Source organism: Heptranchias perlo, unplaced genomic scaffold (genome assembly GCF_035084215.1).
Source record: "Heptranchias perlo isolate sHepPer1 unplaced genomic scaffold, sHepPer1.hap1 HAP1_SCAFFOLD_664, whole genome shotgun sequence".
NCBI classification, from domain to species: Eukaryota; Metazoa; Chordata; class Chondrichthyes; order Hexanchiformes; family Hexanchidae; genus Heptranchias; species Heptranchias perlo.
This window is the reverse complement of record NW_027139693.1, coordinates 55,195-79,210: the sequence shown is the minus strand read 5'-3', so window position 1 is coordinate 79,210 and position 24,016 is coordinate 55,195. Positions and strand designations below refer to the sequence as shown.

The window sequence follows — 24,016 nt, the reverse complement described above, 5'->3', positions numbered from 1 at the left end:
GGAGAAAGAAGCATCTGAGCAGCCTGGGGCCTCCAGAAGGACCCTTCCTGCACCTGATCTACCCACTCTCTCCTGGCGTCTTGTTTACTCGAGCAACTGCTCACAGACACCCATTCAGGGAGGGGGTATTACTGACACAGAGCAGGTATTGCTGGGTGGGTCACAGAGCAGGTATTGCTGGGTGGGTCACAGAGCAGATACTGCTGGGTGGGTCACAGAGCAGGTATTACTGGGTGGGTCACAGAGCAGGTATCGCTGGGTGGGTCACAGAGCAGGTATCGCTGGGTGGGTCACAGAGCAGGTATTACTGGGTGGGTCACAGAGCAGGTATTACTGGGTGGGTCACAGAGCAGGTATTACTGGGTGGGTCACAGAGCAGGTATTACTGGGTGGGTCACAGAGCAGGTATTACTGGGTGGGTCACAGAGCAGGTATTGCTGGGTGGGTCACAGAGCAGGTATTATTGGGTGGGTCACAGAGCAGGTATTATTGGGTGGGTCACAGAGCAGGTATTACTGGGTGGGTCACAGAGCAGGTATTACTGGGCGGGTCACAGAGCAGGTATTACTGGGTGGGTCACAGAGCAGGTATTGCTGGGTGGGTCACAGAGCAGGTATTGCTGGGTGGGTCACAGAGCAGGTATTGCTGGGTGGGTCACAGAGCAGGTATTGCTGGGTGGGTCAAAGAGCAGGTATTACTGGGCGGGTCACAGAGCAGGTATTACTGCGTGGGTCACAGAGCAGGTATTGCTGGGTGGGTCACAGAGCAGATATTACTGGGTGGGTCACAGAGCAGATATTACTGGGTGGGTCACAGAGCAGATATTACTGGGTGGGTCACAGAGCAGATATTACTGGGTGGGTCACAGAGCAGATATTACTGGGTGGGTCACAGAGCAGGTATTACTGGGTGGGTCACAGAGCAGGTATTACTGGGTGGGTCACAGAGCAGGTATTACTGGGTGGGTCACAGAGCAGGTATTACTGGGTGGGTCACAGAGCAGGTATTACTGGGTGGGTCACAGAGCAGGTATTGCTGGGTGGGTCACAGAGCAGGTATTGCTGGGTGGGTCACAGAGCAGGTATTGCTGGGTGGGTCACAGAGCAGATATTACTGGGTGGGTCACAGAGCAGATATTACTGGGTGGGTCACAGAGCAGATATTACTGGGTGGGTCACAGAGCAGATATTACTGGGTGGGTCACAGAGCAGATATTACTGGGTGGGTCACAGAGCAGATATTACTGGGTGGGTCACAGAGCAGGTATTACTGGGTGGGTCACAGAGCAGGTATTACTGGGTGGGTCACAGAGCAGGTATTACTGGGTGGGTCACAGAGCAGGTATTACTGGGTGGGTCACAGAGCAGGTATTACTGGGTGGGTCACAGAGCAGGTATTGCTGGGTGGGTCACAGAGCAGGTATTGCTGGGTGGGTCACAGAGCAGATATTACTGGGCGGGTCACAGAGCAGGTATTACTGGGCGGGTCACAGAGCAGGTATTACTGGGCGGGTCACAGAGCAGGTATTGCTGGGTGGGTCACAGAGCAGGTATTACTGGGTGGGTCACAGAGCAGGTATCGCTGGGCGGGTCACAGAGCAGGTATTACTGGGCGGGTCACAGAGCAGGTATTACTGGGCGGGTCACAGAGCAGGTATTACTGGGCGGGTCACAGAGCAGGTATTGCTGGGCGGGTCACAGAGCAGGTATTACTGGGCGGGTCACAGAACAGGTATTACTGGGCGGGTCACAGAACAGGTATTACTGGGCGGGTCACAGAGCACATATTACTGGGTGGGTCACAGAGCAGGTATTACTGGGTGGGTCACAGAGCAGGTATCGCTGGGCGGGTCACAGAGCAGGTATCGCTGGGTGGGTCACAGAGCAGGTATCGCTGGGTGGGTCACAGAGCAGGTATTACTGGGTGGGTCACAGAGCAGGTATTACTGGGTGGGTCACAGAGCAGGTATCGCTGGGCGGGTCACAGAGCAGGTATCGCTGGGCGGGTCACAGAGCAGATATTACTGGGTGGGTCACAGAGCAGGTATCGCTGGGCGGGTCACAGAGCAGATATTACTGGGTGGGTCACAGAGCAGGTATTACTGGGTGGGTCACAGAGCAGGTATCGCTGGGCGGGTCACAGAGCAGGTATCGCTGGGCGGGTCACAGAGCAGGTATCGCTGGGCGGGTCACAGAGCAGGTATTACTGGGCGGGTCACAGAGCAGCAGTGAGCAGGAGGAGCTGGGGGGTGAATTTGAGTAAACATCTGTCTCTCCCCAGAGGTGGCATAAGCAAGAGCCCTGAGCTGAGGATTCCAATACCGAGGTCTCAGGGGTCTGGGCTGTTAAAGATCAATGAATCAGGAGCATTGGTCTCACATCCAGGCAATGGAGACAGTCTCTTCCCTCGTGGAGCAGATGACGGGACAATTGGAGGAGTCCAGAACCCACATCTGCAATGCAATGAGGGAGGCGGGACATGAGTGAGGAAGACCCTGATGATGGGCAGACCAGGAGATCAATGGAGCCTCCAGACAGGCGTTAGGAGGGAGGGGGATAAGGGCTGTTCTCACTTCTGTCCTGGCAACAGTTACTGCTCCCATAGATGCCAGTCTTTCAAAGTAGCCTAGACTGCTCAGTCTCAACATAACAGACATGACTCCCGGTCAATCCGTGTTCCAGAATCGCACCCCTTCGAGCTCGCATTTAGACATTCCACTACCTCCCCCCACCGAGTGGGGGCACTGCCAGCAGAATGATCAGGGCCACAGAGGTCATGGAGGGTGGGGGGGGGAGGGGAAACGTGGCAGAAATCGAGGTGGCCAGCTCTGGGGCGGAGTTTGGGCTGAGGGGTCCCTGCCCCATTTCACTTGCCAGACCACCACCCAGAAATGGGTGGTTTTCATAAGGAAAGTCCAGGCCTTTATGTCAGAGGAAGTCTGCTGCTCAGACCACACCCTGACTCCCTCGTCCAGTGCTGGTCACTGAGGCACAAGGGAGTTACTGATGTACTGTGGCCAGTGCAGAGAAAAGCCACTAGGAGGATCGGCAGTGTAGGAGCAAGCAACTGAGATTCAAATGTAGGAATGATATCAAGAAATCATTCTTCACACGAAGAGAGATCAACGCTTGATTCAAGGCGAGCCAAACGGCCTTGGTCATCCATAGTTATCTTGTGATCTCTTTTTCTTGAATGAAGAAGAGAAGGAGCAATGGAAGGAGGAGGAGCAGCAATTCAGAGATACACATAACCCAACTGGCAGGGCAGCTGTAGGAGTGAAGAGGAGGCTCTGAGGGGTTTGTGTTGCTGCGATTCCCAACAGCTACCGCCTGTGTTCCAAAAGACACTGTGCGTTATCTGCAGCTGTGGAGTCGAAGGCAATGCTGCTCTCCATTGGCCTCATACCTGTCCGCTATCTTTCCCACACCTCTCCGATCAGGTTTCGGCCCCGGTCAAAGTCCATGGTGAGATCCTCTGTGACTGTGGCCATGGTGCACTATCCCTCCTCATCTTTATTTCAGTAGTTTTTAAACACGATTAACCACACCATCCTTCTCCAACGCCTCTCCTCCGTTGTCCAGCAGAGTGGGACTGCTCATGCTTTGTTCTACTATTCCAATCGTAGCCACAAAAACTGCTGCAACGGCTTCTCTTCCCCGCTCCCGCACCGTTACCTCTGGAGTCCCACTCGGCGTCCTAACTGAGCTCAGCTTCCGATCCCATATCCGCTCCATCACAGAGACCTCCTACTTCCACCTCAGCCCCCTGCCTCAGCCCATCTGCTGCTGAAAGCCTCATCCATGCCTTTGTTACCTCCAGACTCGACTATTCCAATGCTCTCCTGGCCGGCCTCCCAAGTTCCACCCTCAATGTACTTGAGCTCATTCAAAACTCTGCTGCCTGTATCCTAACTCGCACCAAGTCTCATTCCCCCATCGTCACTGTGCTCGCTGACCTACATTGGCTCCCGGTCCACCAACACCTTGATTTTAAAATTCTCATCCTCATGTTGAAATCCCTCCATGGCCTCACACCTTCCTATCTGATCTCGGGACTCTCGGCGCTGTGCGTTCCCTGAACTCGGGAGTCTCGGCGCTGTGCGTTCCCTGAACTCGGGACTCTCGGCGTCGTGCGTTCCCTGAACTCGGGAGTGTCGGCGCCGTGCGTTCCCTGAACTCGGGAGTGTCGGCGCCGTGCGTTCCCTGAACTCGGGAGTCTCGGCGCCGTGCGTTCCCTGAACTCGGGACTCTCGGCGCCGTGCGTTCCCCGAACTCGGGACTCTCGGCGCCGTGCGTTCCCCGAACTCGGGAGTGTCGGCGCCGTGCGTTCCCCGAACTCGGGAGTGTCGGCGCCGTGCGTTCCCCGAACTCGGGAGTGTCGGCGCCGTGCGTTCCCCGAACTCGGGAGTGTCGGCGCCGTGCGTTCCCCGAACTCGGGAGTGTCGGCGCCGTGCGTTCCCCGAACTCGGGAGTGTCGGCGCCGTGCGTTCCCCGAACTCGGGAGTCTCGGCGCCGTGCGTTCCCCGAACTCGGGAGTCTCGGCGCCGTGCGTTCCCCGAACTCGGGAGTGTCGGCGCTGTGCGTTCCCTGAACTCGGTAGCCCGCCTGACAGTGACTGGATGAAATTACCCATTCCAGACAAAGTGTTGGGTGAGTATTGTCCTCCCACTTCCTCTCAGTAACAATAAGAAATTTGGGTATTTGCACCATAGTGGTGTAACTAGAAACAGCCCCATAATATGTAATTCTATGTAATACCCTGCCCCAGGGGCTCCATCCAGTAACTCCGTGTGGGTGCAGCATGAGATCCCATTGCTCCAGGTTGTGAGGACAGGCAGTTCCCCATAGCACGGTCCCCACCCACACCCACCCCCGACACCGACCCAGAGCAAAGTCTGGCCGTCTGCTCCAAGGCAGCAAAGGAAGACTTACCGCGAACGGATTGTAGGAAGCAGCAGCTCCGCGGGGCCGACTTGTCGACGGAAGCACCGGCAGTCCCGACGAGAAAATCCCCAGTGCGTTTAAATTCAACCCCGGGATCAAGTTTGCTTGTTGCTGGAAACAAAGGAATGCTGATTAGCAGGAGCTCAGGCAGACGGCTGGAGACAGTCCAGTCCCTTTCCCCGAGTGGCCATCCCTCACGTGTGACAGTGACCGTCAGCGGGCTTTTCCAACAAGGGGAGCACTGACCACGGCCCTGTCCTCACCAGATAGCCACGCACACCCCATGAAACAGCGAGGGTGACTGGGCTGATGTCCAGAGGTGCTGAGGCCCAATTGCACTACCTCAACGGCAGGTAGAAACTCTAAATCAGCCTGTGCAGATATCACACTTGGTCACAGAGGCAGAACAATCTTTAAGGTGCTGGGTGCATCTGAACCGCAGCCTGAAAATGACGAGCACATTCCAATCGATCCAAACAGCAATTAAGCTCTGCCTGACCTCAGCCTCAGTTTACTGATCAGCAATTGTGCCCTCAAAAGGTAGTTTCACCTCAGCAGCGGAATAATACATTCAGCATCACATGGTACAACAGTCCTCTCCTTGTCCAAAACAGTGACCTAACTTAGAATCATAGAATGGTTACAGCACAGAAGGAGGCCGTTCGGCCCATCGACCCCATGCCGGTTCTTTGTAAGAGCAATCCAGCTTAATCCCATTCCCCGCTCTTTCCCCATGGCCCTGCAATTCTTTTGCTTTCAAGTATTTATCCAATTCCTTTTTGAAAGCCACGATTGAATCTGCTTCCACCGCCCCCTCGGGCAGTGCATTCCAGATCAGAACAAGTCGCTGCGTAAAAAAGTTTTTCCTCATGTCGCCTTTGATTCTTTTGCCAATCACCTTAAATTAGAAGAGCAAATATGTAGGCAAATTTCTGAGAAGTGCAAAAACAATAGGGCAGTAATCGTAGGAGATTTCAACTACCCTAATATTAACTGGGATAGAATCAGTGCAAAAGGTATAGAGGCGCAGAATTCTTAAATTGCATTCAAAAGAACTTTTGTAGCCAGTACGTAGCAAGCCCAATAAGGGTGGGGGGGGAGGTAGTCCTGGATTTAGTTTTGGGGAATGAAGCTGGGCAGGTGGAAGGAGTAGCAGTGGGAGAGCATTTTGGTGGCAATGATCATAATTCAGTTAGATTTAGTATAGTTATGGAAAAGGAGAAAGACAGAACAGGAGTAAAAATTCTCAATTGGGGAAAGGTCAATTTTACTAAACTGAGAAGTGATTTAGCAAAAATGGACTGGAAACAGCTACTTGAAGGTAAATCAGTGTCAGAGCAGTGGGAGGTGTTCAAGGGGGAGATTCAAGGGGTTCAGAGTAAACATGTTCCCACAAAGAAAAGGGTGGGACTGTCAATTCTAGAGCCCCCGGATGACAAGGTGTCTAAGGCAAAAAAGGGACGCCTATGTCAGTCACCAAGAGCTCAATACTTAATGCAGAAAGCCTAGTGGAGTGTACAAAGTGCTGGGGTGAAATTATAAAGGAAATTAGGAAAGCAAAGAGAGGGCACGAAAAAATACTGACAAGTAAAATCAAGGAAAACCCAAGGATATTTTATAAATACATTAAGAGCAAGAGGATAACTAAGGAAAGAGTAGGGCCTATTAGAGACCAAAAAGGTAAACTATGTGTGGAGGTGGAAGATGTGGGTATGGTTCTTAATGAATACTTTGCATCTGTCTTCACAAAAGAGAGGGACGATACAGAGATTGTAGTTAAGGAGGAGGAGTGTGAAATATTGGATGGGATAAACATAGTGAGAGAGGAAGTAATGAGGGGATTAGCATCTATGAAAGTGGGTAAATCACCAGGCCCGGATGAAATGTATCCCAGGCTGTTAAGAGAAGCCAGGGAGGAAATAGCGGAGGCTCTGACCATCATTTTCTAATCCTCTCTGGCGACAGGCGTGGTGCCGGAGGATTGGAGGACTGCGAACATTGTACCGTTGTTTAAAAAGGGAGAAAAGGAGAGACCAATAATTATAGATCAGTCAGTCTAACCTTGGTGGTGGGAAAATTATTGGAATCAATTCTGAGGGACAGCAGAAATAGTCATTTAGAAAGGCACGGGTTAATCAGGGACAGTCAGCGTGGATTTGTTAAGGGAAGGTCGTGTCTGACTAACCTGATTTAATTTTTCGAGCAGGTAACAAGGAGGGTCGATGAGGGTAACGCGTTTGATGTAGTGTACGTGGATTTTAGCAAGGCTTTTGATAAGGTCCCAATTGGCAGACTGGTCAAAAAAGTAAAAGCCCATGGGATCCAAGGGAAAGTGGCAAGTTGGAACCAAAATTGGTTCAGTGGCAGGAAACAAAGGGTGGACGGGTGTTTTTGCGACTGGAAGGCTGTTTCCAGTGGGGTTCCGCAGGGCTCAGTATTAGGTCCCTTGCTTTTTGTGGTATACATTAATGATTTGGACTTGAATGTAGGGGGCTTGATCAAGAAGTTTGCAGATGATACAAAAATTGGCCATGTGGTTGATAGTGAGGAGGAAAGCTGTAGACTGCAGGAAGATATCAATGGACTGGTCAGGTGGGCAGAAAAGTGGCAAATGGAATTCAATCTAGAGAAGTGTGAGGTAATACATTTGGTGAGGGCAAACAAGGCAAGGGAATACACAATAAATGGGAGGATACTGAGAGGTGTGGAGGAAGTGAGGGACCTTGGAGTGCATGTCCACAGATCCCTGAAGGTAGCAGGACAGGTAGATAAGGTGGTTAAAAAGGCATATGGAATACTTCACATATTCTATGCCTCGGCTAATAATAAGAGTAGGGAGGTTATGCTGGAACTGTATAAAACACTCGTTAGGCCACAGCTTGAGTACTGTGTACAGTTCTGGTCACCACATTACAGGAAGGATGTGATTGCACTCGAGAGGGTGCAGAGGTGATTTACGAGCATGTTGCCAGGACTGGAGACTTTTAGCTATGAGGAAAGATTGGATAGACTGGGGTTGTTTTCTTTTTGGAACAGAGGAGGCTGAGGGGAGATTTAATTGAGGTGTATAATATTATGAGGGGCCTAGATAGAGTGGACAGGAAGGACCTATTTCCCTTAGCAGAGGGGTCAGTGACCAGGGGGCATAGATTTAAAGTAATTGGCAGAAGGATTAGAGGGGAGCTGAGGAGAAATGTTTTTACCCAGAGGGTGGTGGGGGTCTGGAACTCACTGCCTGAAAGGGTGGGAGAGGCAGAAACCCTCAACTCATTTAAAAAGTACTTGGATGTGCACCTGAAGTGCCGTAACCTACAGGGCTACGGACCAAGAGCTGGAAAGTGGGATTGAGCTGGATAGCTCTTTCTCAGCTGGCAAGGACACGATGGGCTGAATGGCCTCCACTATGCCGTAACTTTCTATGATTCTATCATCTGCGTCCTCTGGTTCTGGACCCTTCTGCCAATGTGAACAGTTTTTCTTTATTCACTCCACGATTTTGAACACCTCTATCAAATCTCCTCGCAACCGTCTCTGTTCCAAGGAGAACAAACCCAGCTTCTCCAGTCTATCCACGTAATTAAAGCCCCTCATCCCTGGAACCATTCTAGTAAATCTTTTCTGCACCCTCTCTAAGGCGTTCACATCTTTCCTAAAGTGCGGTGCCCAGAATTGGACACAATACTCCAGTTGTGGCCGAACCAGTGTTTTATAAAGGTTTACTGTGAGCAATGCCAGAGGAGATTGGAGATTTTATCTATTGTAGTTAAAAAGAGACAGTGCTCAGAGCTCCATCATACCAGAAGGTTTGGTACTGAATCCAAAGTTCTGAGAGTTATCATGAAGAAGGAGGTCAGGCCAGTGTATTACACGAAACGTGAGAAAGACTTCACCTCACAATCTTACGTAAGAACATAAGAAATAGGAGCAGGAGTAGGCCATATGGCCCCCCGAGCCTGCTCCGCCATTCAATCAGATCATGGCTGATCTTCGACCTCAACTCCACTTTCCTGCCCGATCCCCATATCCCTCGATTCCCCTAGAGTCCGAAAATTTATCGATCTCAGCCTTGAATATACTCAACCACTGAGCATTCACAGCCCTCTGAGATAGAGAATTCCAAAGATTCATAACCTTTTGAGTGAAGAAATTCCTTCTCATCTCAGTCTCAGACCCCTTATCCTACAATTATGCCCCCTAGTTCTCGACTCTCCAGCCAGGGGAAACAATCTCTCAGAATCTATCCTGACACGATACTAGCTCAATTGCTAAATTTAAATCTGAGATAGATAGCTTTTTGGCAACCAAAGGTATTAAGGGATATGGGCCAAAGGCAGGTATATGGAGTTAGATCACAGATCAGCCATGATCTTATCAAATGGCGGAGCAGGCTCGAGGGGCTGAATGGCCTACTCCTGTTCCTATATTCCTGTGTTCCTATGACAAGCCTGCTCAGAATCTTGTATTTTTCAATGAGGTCCCCTCTTATTCTTCTGGACTGCAGAGCGTAGACGCCCATTCTACTCAACCTCTCCTCATAGGACAACTCTCTCATCCCAGGAATCAATCTAGTGAACCTTAGTTGCACCATCTCCAAGGCAAGTATATCCTTCCTTAGATAAGGAGACCAAAACTGTACCCAGTACTCCAGGTGAGGTCTCACCAGAGCACTGTATAACTGCAGTAAGACTTCTTTTAATCTTGTACTCCAACCCCCTTGCAATAAAGGCCAACATACCTTTTGCCTTCCTAATTGCTTACTGTTCCTGCATGTTAACTTTCTATGTTTCGTGTACAAGGACTCTCTGAACACCAACGTTTAACAGTTTCTCACTATTTAAAAAATATTCTGTTTTTCTATTCTTCCTACCAATAACCTCACATTTCCCCACATTATATTCCATCTGCCACATTCTTGCCCACTCACTTAACCTGTCTATATCGCTTTGCAGCCAAGATCTGATCAAATGGTGGAGCATTTGGAAGTACTTTAAGGAAGAAGGTGAGCACATTGCCAGCATAGATTTGTGAAAGGTAGGTCGTGCCTGACAAACCTGATTGAATTTTTTGAAGAGGTGACTAAAGTAGTGGACAGGGGAATGTCAATGGATGTTATTTATATGGACTTCCAGAAGGCATTTGATAAGGTCCCACATAAGTGACTGTTAGCTAAGATAGAAGCCCATGGAATCGAGGGAAAAGTACGGATTTGGTTAGGAAGTTGGCTGAGCGAAAGGCGACACAGTAGGGATAATGGGTAAGTACTCACATTGGCAGGATGTGACTAGTGGAGTCCCGCAGGGATCTGTCTTGGGGCCTCAATTATTCACAATATTTATTAACGACTTAGATGAAGGAATAGAAAGTCTCATATCTAAGTTTGCGAATGACACAAAGATTGGTGGTATTGTAAGCAGTGTAGATGAAAACATAAAATTACAAAGCGATATTGATAGATTAGGTGAATGGGCAAAACTGTGGCAAATGGAATTCAATGTAGACAAATGTGAGGTCATCCACTTTGGATCAAAAAAGGATAGAACAGGGTACTTTCTAAATGGTAAAAAGTTAAAAACAGTGGATGTCCAAAGGGACTTGGGGGTTCAGGTACATAGATCATTGAAGTGTCATGAACAGGTGCAGAAAATAATCAATAAGGCTAATGGAATGCTGGCCTTTATATCTAGAGGACTAGAGTGCAAGGGGGCAGGAGTTATGCTGCAGCTATACAAAACCCTGGTTAGACCGCACCTGGAGTACTGTGAGCAGTTCTGGGCACCGCACCTTCGGAAGGACATACTGGCCTTGGAGGGAGTGCAGCGTAGGTTTACTAGAATGATACCCGGACTTCAAGGGTTAAGTTACGAGGAGAGATTACACAAATTGGGGTTGTATTCTCTGGAGTTTAGAAGGTTGAGGGGTGATCTGATCGAAGTTTATAAGATATTAAGGGGAACAGATAGGGTGGATAGAGAGAAACTATTTCCGCTGGTTGGGGATTCTAGGAGTAGGGGGGCAGAGTCTAAAAATTAGAGCCAGACCTTTCAGGAGTGAGATTAGAAAACATTTCTACACACAAAGGGTGGTAGAAGTTTGGAACTCTCTTCCGCAAATGGCAATTGATACTAGCTCAATTGCTAAATTTAAATCTGAGATAGATAGCTTTTTGGCAACCAAAGGTATTAAGGGATATGGGCCAAAGGCAGGTATATGGAGTTAGATCACAGATCAGCCATGATCTTATCAAATGGCGGAGCAGGCACGAGGGGCTGAATGGCCTGCTCCTGTTCCTATTTTCCGATGTTCCTTTGTGTCCTCCTCACAGCTTACTTTCTCACCTAGCTTTCTATCGTCGGCAAACTTGGATAAATTACACTCAGTCCCTTCATCCAACTCATTAATGTAGATTGTAAATAGCTGAGGCCCAAGCACTGATCTTAAGACAAACTGGTGTGCAGGGTTTAAGAATGGGTCAGCAGCTGTAATCCAATACAACCTCATGTAAGAGGGAACATAAATCAGGGCCAGAGGGACCTCCTGGACTGGAATCAATCACCGAAGGAGGTCGGAGAGAAATGTTCCGAAGTTTCTTCCCACCTAATTGGGCTGGGTTTTTTTTAAAATACATTTCTTTTGCCTCTCTCAGGAGATTGCACATCGCCCTCTGGGGAGGGGAGCCTCCGTGCCGCCCTCTGGGGAGGGGAGCCCCCGTGCCGCCCTCTGGGGAGGGGAGCCCCCGTGCCGCCCTCTGGGGAGGGGAGCCCCCGTGCCGCCCTCTGGGGAGGGGAGCCCCCGTGCCGCCCTCTGGGGAGGGGAGCCTCCGTGCCGCCCTCTGGGGAGGGGAGCCTCCGTGCCGCCCTCTGGGGAGGGGAGCCTCCGTGCCGCCCTCTGGGGAGGGGAGCCTCCGTGCCGCCCTCTGGGGAGGGGAGCCTCCGTGCCGCCCTCTGGGGCGGGGAGTCTCTGTATTGGGACATACAAGGCGTCATGACAGGCTGGATGGACAGTAGATCGTCTCCTACCCGTCATTTCTGTTTGTGCACCCAACGCTATAGGGCTGGAGTTCAGCTCACCTCTGGCCCAGGAACCTATCGGGATGGGGAATCAACACCAAAAGGCCCAAACTGGGCACTACTTTGCATGTACAAAACAGCCCCATTGTGCACATGCTAACTCATAGGGACATAGGACTCCCCAAAGCCTTTCCACCATCTACAAGACACAAGTCAGGAGTGTGATGGAATATTCTCCACTTGCCTAGATGAGTGCAGCTCCAACAACACTCAAGAAGCTCGACACCATCCAGGACAAAGCAGCCCGCTTGATTGGCACCCCATCCACCACCCTAAACATTCACTCCCTTCACCACCGGCACACTGTGGCTGCAGTGTGTACCATCCACAGGATGCACTGCAGCAACTCGCCAAGGCTTCTTCGACAGCACCTCCCAAACCCACGACCTCTACCACCTAGAAGGATATGGGCAGCAGGCACATGGGAACAACACCACCTCCACGTTCCCCTCCAAGTCACACACCATCCCGACTTGGAAATATATCACCGTTCCTTCATCGTCGCTGGGTCAAAATCCTGGAACTCCCTTCCTAACAGCACTGTGGGAGAACCTTCACCACACGGACTGCAGCGGTTCAAGAAGGCGGCTCACCACCACCTTCTCGAGGGCAATTAGGGATGGGCAATAAATGCCGGCCTCGCCAGCGACGCCCGCATTCCATGAATGAATAAAAAAAAGGAACAGGAGGAGGCCATTCGGTCCATCGTGCCGGCTCTTTGAAAGAGCTATCCAATTGGACCCATTCCCCGGCTCTTTCCCCGTAGCCCTGCACATTTTCACCCTTCAAGTATTTATCCAATTCACTTTTGAAAGTTACCACTGAATCTGCTTCCACCGCCCTTTCAGGCAGCCCATTCCAGATCAGAACAACTCGCTGCATAAAAAAATGTTTCCTCATGTCACCTCTGGTTCTTTTGCCAATTACCTTAAATCTATGTCCTCTGGTTACCGACCCTCCCACCAATGGGAATAGTTTCTCCTTATTTACTCCATCAAAACCATTCATAATTTGGAACAACTCGATTGCTCTCCCCTAAACCTTCTTTGCTCGAAGGAGATCAACCCCAGCTTCTCCAGTCTATCCACGTAACTAAAGTCCCTCATCCCTGGAATCATTCTAGTAAATCTTTTCTGCACCCTCTCTAAGGCCTTCACGTCTTTCCTGAAGTGCAGTGCCCAGAACTGAACACAATACTCCAGTTGTGGCTGAACCAGTGTTTTATAAAGGTTCAACATGATTTCCATACTTCTGTACTCTATGCCTCTATTTATAAGGTCCAGAATCCCGTATGCTTTTTTAACCACTTTCTCAACCTGTCCTGCCACCTTCAAAGATTTGTGCACATATACCCCCAGATCTCTGTTCCTGCAACCGCTTTAGAATTGTACCATTTAGTTTATATTGCCTCTCCTCATTCTTCCAACCCAAATGTATCACTTCACATTTCTCTGCATTAAATTGCATCTGCCACGTGTCTGCCCATGCCACCAGACTGTCTATCTCCTCTTGAAGTCCATCACTATCCTCCTCACTGTTCACTACACTTCCAAGTTTTGTGTATCTGCAAATTTTGACATTGTGCCCTGTACACCCAAGTCCAAGTCACTAATATACATCAAAAAAAGCAATGATCCCAGCACTGACCCCTGGGGAATACCACTGTACACCTCCCTCCAGTCCAAAAAACAACCGTTCACCACTACTCTCTGCTTCCTGTCACTTAGCCAATTCTGTATCCATGCTGCCACTGCCCCCTTTATTCCATGGGATTCAATCTTGATGACAAGCCTATTATGCGGCACTTTATCAATCGCCTTTTGAAAGTCCATATACACCACATCAACTTCATTGCCCTCATCAACCCTCTCTGTTACCTCATCAAAAAACTCAATCAAGTTAGTTAAACACGATTTGCCTTTAACAAATCCGTGCTGGCTTTCCTTTATTAATCCACACTTGTCCAAATGACTGTTAATTTTGTCCTGGATTATTGTTTCTAAAAGTTTCCCCACCACCGAGGTTAAACTGACTGGCCTGTAGTTGCTGGGTTTATCCTTACACCCTTTTTTGAACAAGGGTGTAACATTTGCAATTCTCCAGTCCTCTGGCACCACCCCCATATCAAAGGATGTTTGGAAGATTATGGCCAGTACCTCCGCAATTTCCACCCTGACTTCCCTCAGCAGCCTAGGATGCATCCCATCCGGACCGGGTGACTTATCTACTTTAAGTATAGCTAGCCTTTCAAGTACCTCTTCTTTATCAATTTTTAGCCCATCCAGTATCTCAACTATATCTTCCTTTACTGTGACTCTGGCAGCATCTTTTTCCTTGGTAAAGACAGATATAAAGTACTCATTTAGTACCTCGGTCATCCCCTCTGCCTCCATGAACAGATCTTCTTTTTGGTCCCGAATCGGCCCCTCCCCTCCTCTTACTACCCATTTACTGTTTATATGCCTGTAGAAGACTTTAGCATTCCCTTTTTGTTGGCCGCATCCCTGGTACTATTCTAGTAAATCTCCTCTGCACCTTCTCGAAGGCCTTGCCATCCTTCCTAAAGTGTGGTGCCCAGAATTGGATACAATACTCCAGCTGAGGCCTAACCAGTGATTTATAAAGGTTCATCATAACTTCCTTGCTTTTGTACTCGATGCCTCTGTTAATAAAGCCAAGGATCCCGTAATGAGTGAAATCGTCTTTCACAGTGATATTATGTTGCGATGTTTAAAAGGGTCAGATTAATCTCGGGGCAAAGTTTAATTTTTGCTCAAAAATATCAGGGCCACGATGGAAATAAAACAGCCAGAAGAATTCTCCAGTGATTCACAGCCTCATTCAACTGGTTTGTTACTTGAACAACTCCTAGCATTCTTGGAAAACATTTGAATGATGTGAAAACCAGAAGGAAACGTCTGCTGACCTTGTGGGCCATTAATAAAGGACTGGACAATGAGTGTTCAGGCTATTTGATAAATAAAGGACTGGACAATGAGTGTTCAGGCTATTTGATAAATAAAGGACTGGACAATGAGTGTTCAGGATATTTGATAAATAAAGGACTGGACAATGAGTGTTCAGGCTATTTGATAAATAAAGGACTGGACAATGAGTGTTCAGGCTATTTGATAAATAAAGGACTGGACAATGAGTGTTCAGGATATTTGATTAATAAAGGACTGGACAATGAGTGTTCAGGCTATTTGATAAATAAAGGACTGGACAATGAGTGTTCAGGATATTTGATTAATAAAGGACTGGACAATGAGTGTTCAGGATATTTGATAAATAAAGGACTGGACAATGAGTGTTCAGGCTATTTGATAAATAAAGGACTGGACAATGAGTGTTCAGGCTATTTGATAAATAAAGGACTGGACAATGAGTGTTCAGGATATTTGATTAATAAAGGACTGGACAATGAGTGTTCAGGCTATTTGATTAATAAAGGACTGGACAATGAGTGTTCAGGCTATTTGATTAATAAAGGACTGGACAATGAGTGTTCAGACTATTTGATTAATAAAGGACTGGACAATGGGTGTTCAGGATATTTGATTAATAAGGGACAGGACAATGGGTGTTCAGGCTATTTGATTAATAAAGGACAGGACAATGGGTGTTCAGGATATTTGATTAATAAAGGACAGGACAATGGGTGTTCAGGATATTTGATTAATAAGGGACAGGACAATGGGTGTTCAGGATATTTGATTAATAAGGGACAGGACAATGGGTCTTCAGGATATTTGATTAATAAGGGACTGGACAATGGGTGTTCAGGATATTTGATTAATAAAGGACAGGACAATGGGTGTTCAGGATATTTGATTAATAAAGGACAGGACAATGGGTGTTCAGGATATTTGATTAATAAGGGACTGGACAATGGGTGTTCAGGCTACTTGATTAATAAAGGACTGGACAATGGGTGTTCAGGATATTTGATTAATAAGGGACTGGACAATGGGTGTTCAGGCTACTTGATTAATAAAGGACAGGACAATGGGTGTTCAGGATATTTGATTAATAAAGGACAGGACAATGGGTGTTCAGGATATTTGATTAATAAAGGACAGGACAATGGGTGTTCAGGCTATTTGATTAATAAAGGACAGGACAATGGGTGTTCAGGATATTTGATTAATAAAGGACAGGACAATGGGTGTTCAGGATATTTGATTAATAAGGGACTGGACAATGGGTGTTCAGGCTACTTGATTAATAAAGGACTGGACAATGGGTGTTCAGGATATTTGATTAATAAGGGACTGGACAATGGGTGTTCAGGCTACTTGATTAATAAAGGACAGGACAATGGGTGTTCAGGATATTTGATTAATAAAGGACAGGACAATGGGTGTTCAGGATATTTGATTAATAAGGGACTGGACAATGGGTGTTCAGGCTACTTGATTAATAAAGGACAGGACAATGGGTGTTCAGGATATTTGATTAATAAAGGACAGGACAATGGGTGTTCAGGATATTTGATTAATAAGGGACAGGACAATGGGTGTTCAGGCTACTTGATTAATAAAGGACAGGACAATGGGTGTTCAGGATATTTGATTAATAAGGGACAGGACAATGGGTGTTCAGGCTACTTGATTAATAAAGGACAGGACAATGAGTGTTCAGGATATTTGATTAATAAGGGACTGGACAATGGGTGTTCAGGCTACTTGATTAATAAAGGACAGGACAATGAGTGTTCAGGATATTTGATTAATAAGGAACTGGACAATGGGTGTTCAGGATATTTGATTAATAAAGGACTGGACAATGGGTGTTCAGGATATTTGATTAATAAGGGACTGGACAATGAGTGTTCAGGCTATTTGATTAATAAAGGACTGGACAATGAGTGTTCAGGATATTTGATTAATAAAGGACAGGACAATGAGTGTTCAGGATATTTGATTAATAAAGGACTGGACAATGAGTGTTCAGGCTATTTGATTAATAAAGGACTGGACAATGAGTGTTCAGGATATTTGATTAATAAAGGACAGGACAATGAGTGTTCAGGATATTTGATTAATAAAGGACCGGACAATGAGTGTTCAGGATATTTGATTAATAAAGGACAGGACAATGAGTGTTCAGGATATTTGATTAATAAGGGACTGGACAATGGGTGTTCAGGCTATTTGATTAATAAAGGACTGGACAATGGGTGTTCAGGATATTTGATTAATAAAGGACAGGACAATGGGTGTTCAGGCTATTTGATTAATAAAGGACTGGACAATGGGTGTTCAGGATATTTGATTAATAAAGGACAGGACAATGGGTGTTCAGGCTTTTTGATTAATAAGGGACTGGACAATGAGTGTTCAGGATATTTGATTAATAAAGGACTGGACAATGGGTGTTCAGGATATTTGATTAATAAGGGACTGGACAATGAGTGTTCAGACTATTTGATTAATAAAGGACAGGACAATGAGTGTTCAGGCTATTTGATTAATAAAGGACTGGACAATGAGTGTTCAGGATATTTGATTAATAAAGGACTGGACAATGAGTGTTCAGACTATTTGATTAATAAAGGACAGGACAATGAGTGTTCAGACTATTTGATTAATAAAGGACTGGACAATGGGTGTTCAGGCTATTTGATTAATAAAGGACTGGACAATGAGTGTTCAGGCTATTTGATTAATAAAGGACAGGACAATGGGTGTTCAGGATATTTGATTAATAAAGGACTGGACAATGAGTGTTCAGACTATTTGATTAATAAAGGACAGGACAATGAGTGTTCAGACTATTTGATTAATAAAGGACTGGACAATGGGTGTTCAGGCTATTTGATTAATAAAGGACTGGACAATGAGTGTTCAGGCTATTTGATTAATAAAGGACAGGACAATGGGTGTTCAGGATATTTGATTAATAAAGGACTGGACAATGAATGTTCAGGATATTTGATTAATAAAGGACAGGACAATGAGTGTTCAGGATATTTGATTAATAAAGGACTGGACAATGAGTGTTCAGGCTATTTGATTAATAAGGGACTGGACAATGGGTGTTCAGGATATTTGATTAATAAAGGACAGGACAATGAGTGTTCAGGATATTTGATTAATAAAGGACTGGACAATGGGTGTTCAGGCTATTTGATTAATAAGGGACTGGACAATGGGTGTTCAGGATATTTGATTAATAAAGGACAGGACAATGAGTGTTCAGGATATTTGATTAATAAAGGACTGGACAATGAGTGTTCAGGCTATTTGATTAATAAAGGACTGGACAATGAGTGTTCAGGATATTTGATTAATAAAGGACAGGACAATGAGTGTTCAGGATATTTGATTAATAAGGGACTGGACAATGGGTGTTCAGGATATTTGATTAATAAAGGACTGGACAATGGGTGTTCAGGATATTTGATTAATAAGGGACTGGACAATGGGTGTTCAGGCTACTTGATTAATAAAGGACAGGACAATGGGTGTTCAGGATATTTGATTAATAAGGGACAGGACAATGAGTGTTCAGGATATTTGATTAATAAGTGACTGGACAATGAGTGTTCAGGATATTTGATTAATAAGGGACTGGACAATGGGTGTTCAGGCTATTTGATTAATAAAGGACAGGACAATGGGTGTTCAGGCTATTTGATTAATAAAGGACAGGACAATGAGTGTTCAGGATATTTGATTAATAAGGGACTGGACAATGAGTGTTCAGGATATTTGATAAATAAAGGACTGGACAATGAGTGTTCAGGCTATTTGATAAATAAAGGACTGGACAATGAGTGTTCAGGATATTTGATTAATAAAGGACTGGACAATGAGTGTTCAGGCTATTTGATAAATAAAGGACTGGACAATGAGTGTTCAGGATATTTGATTAATAAAGGACTGGACAATGAGTGTTCAGGATATTTGATAAATAAAGGACTGGACAATGAGTGTTCAGGCTATTTGATAAATAAAGGACTGGACAATGAGTGTTCAGGCTATTTGATAAATAAAGGACTGGACAATGAGTGTTCAGGATATTTGATTAATAAAGGACTGGACAATGAGTGTTCAGGCTATTTGATTAATAAAGGACTGGACAATGAGTGTTCAGGCTATTTGATTAATAAAGGACTGGACAATGGGTGTTCAGGATATTTGATTAATAAGGGACAGGACAATGGGTGTTCAGGCTATTTGATTAATAAAGGACAGGACAATGGGTCTTCAGGATATTTGATTAATAAGGGACTGGACAATGGGTGTTCAGGATATTTGATTAATAAGGGACAGGACAATGGGTGTTCAGGCTATTTGATTAATAAAGGACAGGACAATGGGTGTTCAGGATATTTGATTAATAAAGGACAGGACAATGGGTGTTCAGGATATTTGATTAATAAGGGACTGGACAATGGGTGTTCAGGCTACTTGATTAATAAAGGACTGGACAATGGGTGTTCAGGATATTTGATTAATAAGGGACTGGACAATGGGTGTTCAGGCTACTTGATTAATAAAGGACAGGACAATGGGTGTTCAGGATATTTGATTAATAAAGGACAGGACAATGGGTGTTCAGGATATTTGATTAATAAGGGACTGGACAATGAGTGTTCAGACTATTTGATTAATAAAGGACTGGACAATGGGTGTTCAGGCTATTTGATTAATAAAGGACTGGACAATGAGTGTTCAGGCTATTTGATTAATAAAGGACAGGACAATGGGTGTTCAGGATATTTGATTAATAAAGGACTGGACAATGAGTGTTCAGACTATTTGATTAATAAAGGACAGGACAATGAGTGTTCAGACTATTTGATTAATAAAGGACTGGACAATGGGTGTTCAGGCTATTTGATTAATAAAGGACTGGACAATGAGTGTTCAGGCTATTTGATTAATAAAGGACAGGACAATGAGTGTTCAGGATATTTGATTAATAAAGGACTGGACAATGAGTGTTCAGGCTATTTGATTAATAAGGGACTGGACAATGGGTGTTCAGGATATTTGATTAATAAAGGACAGGACAATGAGTGTTCAGGATATTTGATTAATAAAGGACTGGACAATGGGTGTTCAGGCTATTTGATTAATAAGGGACTGGACAATGGGTGTTCAGGATATTTGATTAATAAAGGACAGGACAATGAGTGTTCAGGATATTTGATTAATAAAGGACTGGACAATGAGTGTTCAGGCTATTTGATTAATAAAGGACTGGACAATGAGTGTTCAGGATATTTGATTAATAAAGGACAGGACAATGAGTGTTCAGGATATTTGATTAATAAGGGACTGGACAATGGGTGTTCAGGATATTTGATTAATAAAGGACTGGACAATGGGTGTTCAGGATATTTGATTAATAAGGGACTGGACAATGGGTGTTCAGGCTACTTGATTAATAAAGGACAGGACAATGGGTGTTCAGGATATTTGATTAATAAGGGACAGGACAATGAGTGTTCAGGATATTTGATTAATAAGTGACTGGACAATGAGTGTTCAGGATATTTGATTAATAAGGGACTGGACAATGGGTGTTCAGGCTATTTGATTAATAAAGGACAGGACAATGGGTGTTCAGGCTATTTGATTAATAAAGGACAGGACAATGAGTGTTCAGGATATTTGATTAATAAGGGACTGGACAATGAGTGTTCAGGATATTTGATTAATAAAGGACAGGACAATGAGTGTTCAGACTATTTGATTAATAAAGGACTGGACAATGAGTGTTCAGGCTATTTGATTAATAAAGGACTGGACAATGAGTGTTCAGGCTATTTGATTAATAAAGGACTGGACAATGAGTGTTCAGGATATTTGATTAATAAAGGACAGGACAATGAGTGTTCAGGATATTTGATTAATAAAGGACTGGACAATGAGTGTTCAGGCTATTTGATTAATAAAGGACTGGACAATGAGTGTTCAGGATATTTGATTAATAAAGGACAGGACAATGAGTGTTCAGGATATTTGATTAATAAAGGACCGGACAATGAGTGTTCAGGATATTTGATTAATAAAGGACTGGACAATGAGTGTTCAGGATATTTGATTAATAAAGGACAGGACAATGAGTGTTCAGGATATTTGATTAATAAGGGACTGGACAATGGGTGTTCAGGCTATTTGATTAATAAAGGACTGGACAATGGGTGTTCAGGATATTTGATTAATAAAGGACAGGACAATGGGTGTTCAGGCTATTTGATTAATAAAGGACTGGACAATGGGTGTTCAGGATATTTGATTAATAAAGGACAGGACAATGGGTGTTCAGGCTTTTTGATTAATAAGGGACTGGACAATGAGTGTTCAGGATATTTGATTAATAAAGGACTGGACAATGGGTGTTCAGGATATTTGATTAATAAGGGACTGGACAATGAGTGTTCAGACTATTTGATTAATAAAGGACAGGACAATCAGTGTTCAGGATATTTGATTAATAAAGGACAGGACAATGGGTGTTCAGGATATTTGATTAATAAGGGACTGGACAATGGGTGTTCAGGATATTTGATTAATAAAGGACTGGACAATGAGTGTTCAGGATATTTGATTAATAAAGGACTGGACAATGAGTGTTCAGACTATTTGATTAATAAAGGACTGGACAATGAGTGTTCAGAATATTTGATTAATAAGGGACAGGACAATGGGTGTTCAGGCTATTTGATTAATAAAGGACTGGACAATGAGTGTTCAGGATATTTGATTAATAAAGGACTGGACAATGGGTGTTCAGGCTACTTGATTAATAAAGGACAGGACAATGGGTGTTCAGGATATTTGATTAATAAAGGACAGGACAATGGGTGTTCAGGATATTTGATTAATAAGGGACTGGACAATGGGTGTTCAGGCTACTTGATTAATAAAGGACAGGACAATGGGTGTTCAGGATATTTGATTAATAAAGGACAGGACAATGGGTGTTCAGGATATTTGATTAATAAGGGACAGGACAATGGGTGTTCAGGCTACTTGATTAATAAAGGACAGGACAATGGGTGTTCAGGATATTTGATTAATAAGGGACAGGACAATGGGTGTTCAGGCTACTTGATTAATAAAGGACAGGACAATGAGTGTTCAGGATATTTGATTAATAAGGGACTGGACAATGGGTGTTCAGGCTACTTGATTAATAAAGGACAGGACAATGAGTGTTCAGGATATTTGATTAATAAGGAACTGGACAATGGGTGTTCAGGATATTTGATTAATAAAGGACTGGACAATGGGTGTTCAGGATATTTGATTAATAAGGGACTGGACAATGAGTGTTCAGGCTATTTGATTAATAAAGGACTGGACAATGAGTGTTCAGGATATTTGATTAATAAAGGACAGGACAATGAGTGTTCAGGATATTTGATTAATAAAGGACTGGACAATGAGTGTTCAGGCTATTTGATTAATAAAGGACTGGACAATGAGTGTTCAGGATATTTGATTAATAAAGGACAGGACAATGAGTGTTCAGGATATTTGATTAATAAAGGACCGGACAATGAGTGTTCAGGATATTTGATTAATAAAGGACAGGACAATGAGTGTTCAGGATATTTGATTAATAAGGGACTGGACAATGGGTGTTCAGGCTATTTGATTAATAAAGGACTGGACAATGGGTGTTCAGGATATTTGATTAATAAAGGACAGGACAATGGGTGTTCAGGCTATTTGATTAATAAAGGACTGGACAATGGGTGTTCAGGATATTTGATTAATAAAGGACAGGACAATGGGTGTTCAGGCTTTTTGATTAATAAGGGACTGGACAATGAGTGTTCAGGATATTTGATTAATAAAGGACTGGACAATGGGTGTTCAGGATATTTGATTAATAAGGGACTGGACAATGAGTGTTCAGACTATTTGATTAATAAAGGACAGGACAATGAGTGTTCAGGCTATTTGATTAATAAAGGACTGGACAATGAGTGTTCAGGATATTTGATTAATAAAGGACTGGACAATGAGTGTTCAGACTATTTGATTAATAAAGGACAGGACAATGAGTGTTCAGACTATTTGATTAATAAAGGACTGGACAATGGGTGTTCAGGCTATTTGATTAATAAAGGACTGGACAATGAGTGTTCAGGCTATTTGATTAATAAAGGACAGGACAATGGGTGTTCAGGATATTTGATTAATAAAGGACTGGACAATGAGTGTTCAGACTATTTGATTAATAAAGGACAGGACAATGAGTGTTCAGACTATTTGATTAATAAAGGACTGGACAATGGGTGTTCAGGCTATTTGATTAATAAAGGACTGGACAATGAGTGTTCAGGCTATTTGATTAATAAAGGACAGGACAATGAGTGTTCAGGATATTTGATTAATAAAGGACTGGACAATGAGTGTTCAGGCTATTTGATTAATAAGGGACTGGACAATGGGTGTTCAGGATATTTGATTAATAAAGGACAGGACAATGAGTGTTCAGGATATTTGATTAATAAAGGACTGGACAATGGGTGTTCAGGCTATTTGATTAATAAGGGACTGGACAATGGGTGTTCAGGATATTTGATTAATAAAGGACAGGACAATGAGTGTTCAGGATATTTGATTAATAAAGGACTGGACAATGAGTGTTCAGGCTATTTGATTAATAAAGGACTGGACAATGAGTGTTCAGGATATTCGATTAATAAAGGACAGGACAATGAGTGTTCAGGATATTTGATTAATAAGGGACTGGACAATGGGTGTTCAGGATATTTGATTAATAAAGGACTGGACAATGGGTGTTCAGGATATTTGATTAATAAGGGACTGGACAATGGGTGTTCAGGCTACTTGATTAATAAAGGACAGGACAATGGGTGTTCAGGATATTTGATTAATAAGGGACAGGACAATGAGTGTTCAGGATATTTGATTAATAAGTGACTGGACAATGAGTGTTCAGGATATTTGATTAATAAGGGACTGGACAATGGGTGTTCAGGCTATTTGATTAATAAAGGACAGGACAATG

General features: G+C 44.5%; 1 protein-coding gene across 1 annotated transcript in view; it reads right to left on the bottom strand.

Moving 5' to 3' along the window:
- LOC137318228 (insulin-like growth factor 2 mRNA-binding protein 2) overlaps positions 1-24,016 on the bottom strand; it is a gene marked incomplete at both ends in the record, with an annotated part of 83,728 nt that overhangs the window by 31,620 nt on the left and 28,092 nt on the right. Inside the window, one exon of the mRNA XM_067981159.1 lies at positions 4,932-5,054. Within this exon, the coding sequence (XP_067837260.1) occupies positions 4,932-5,054 (123 nt within the window). The remainder of the gene's footprint in view (positions 1-4,931; positions 5,055-24,016) is intronic.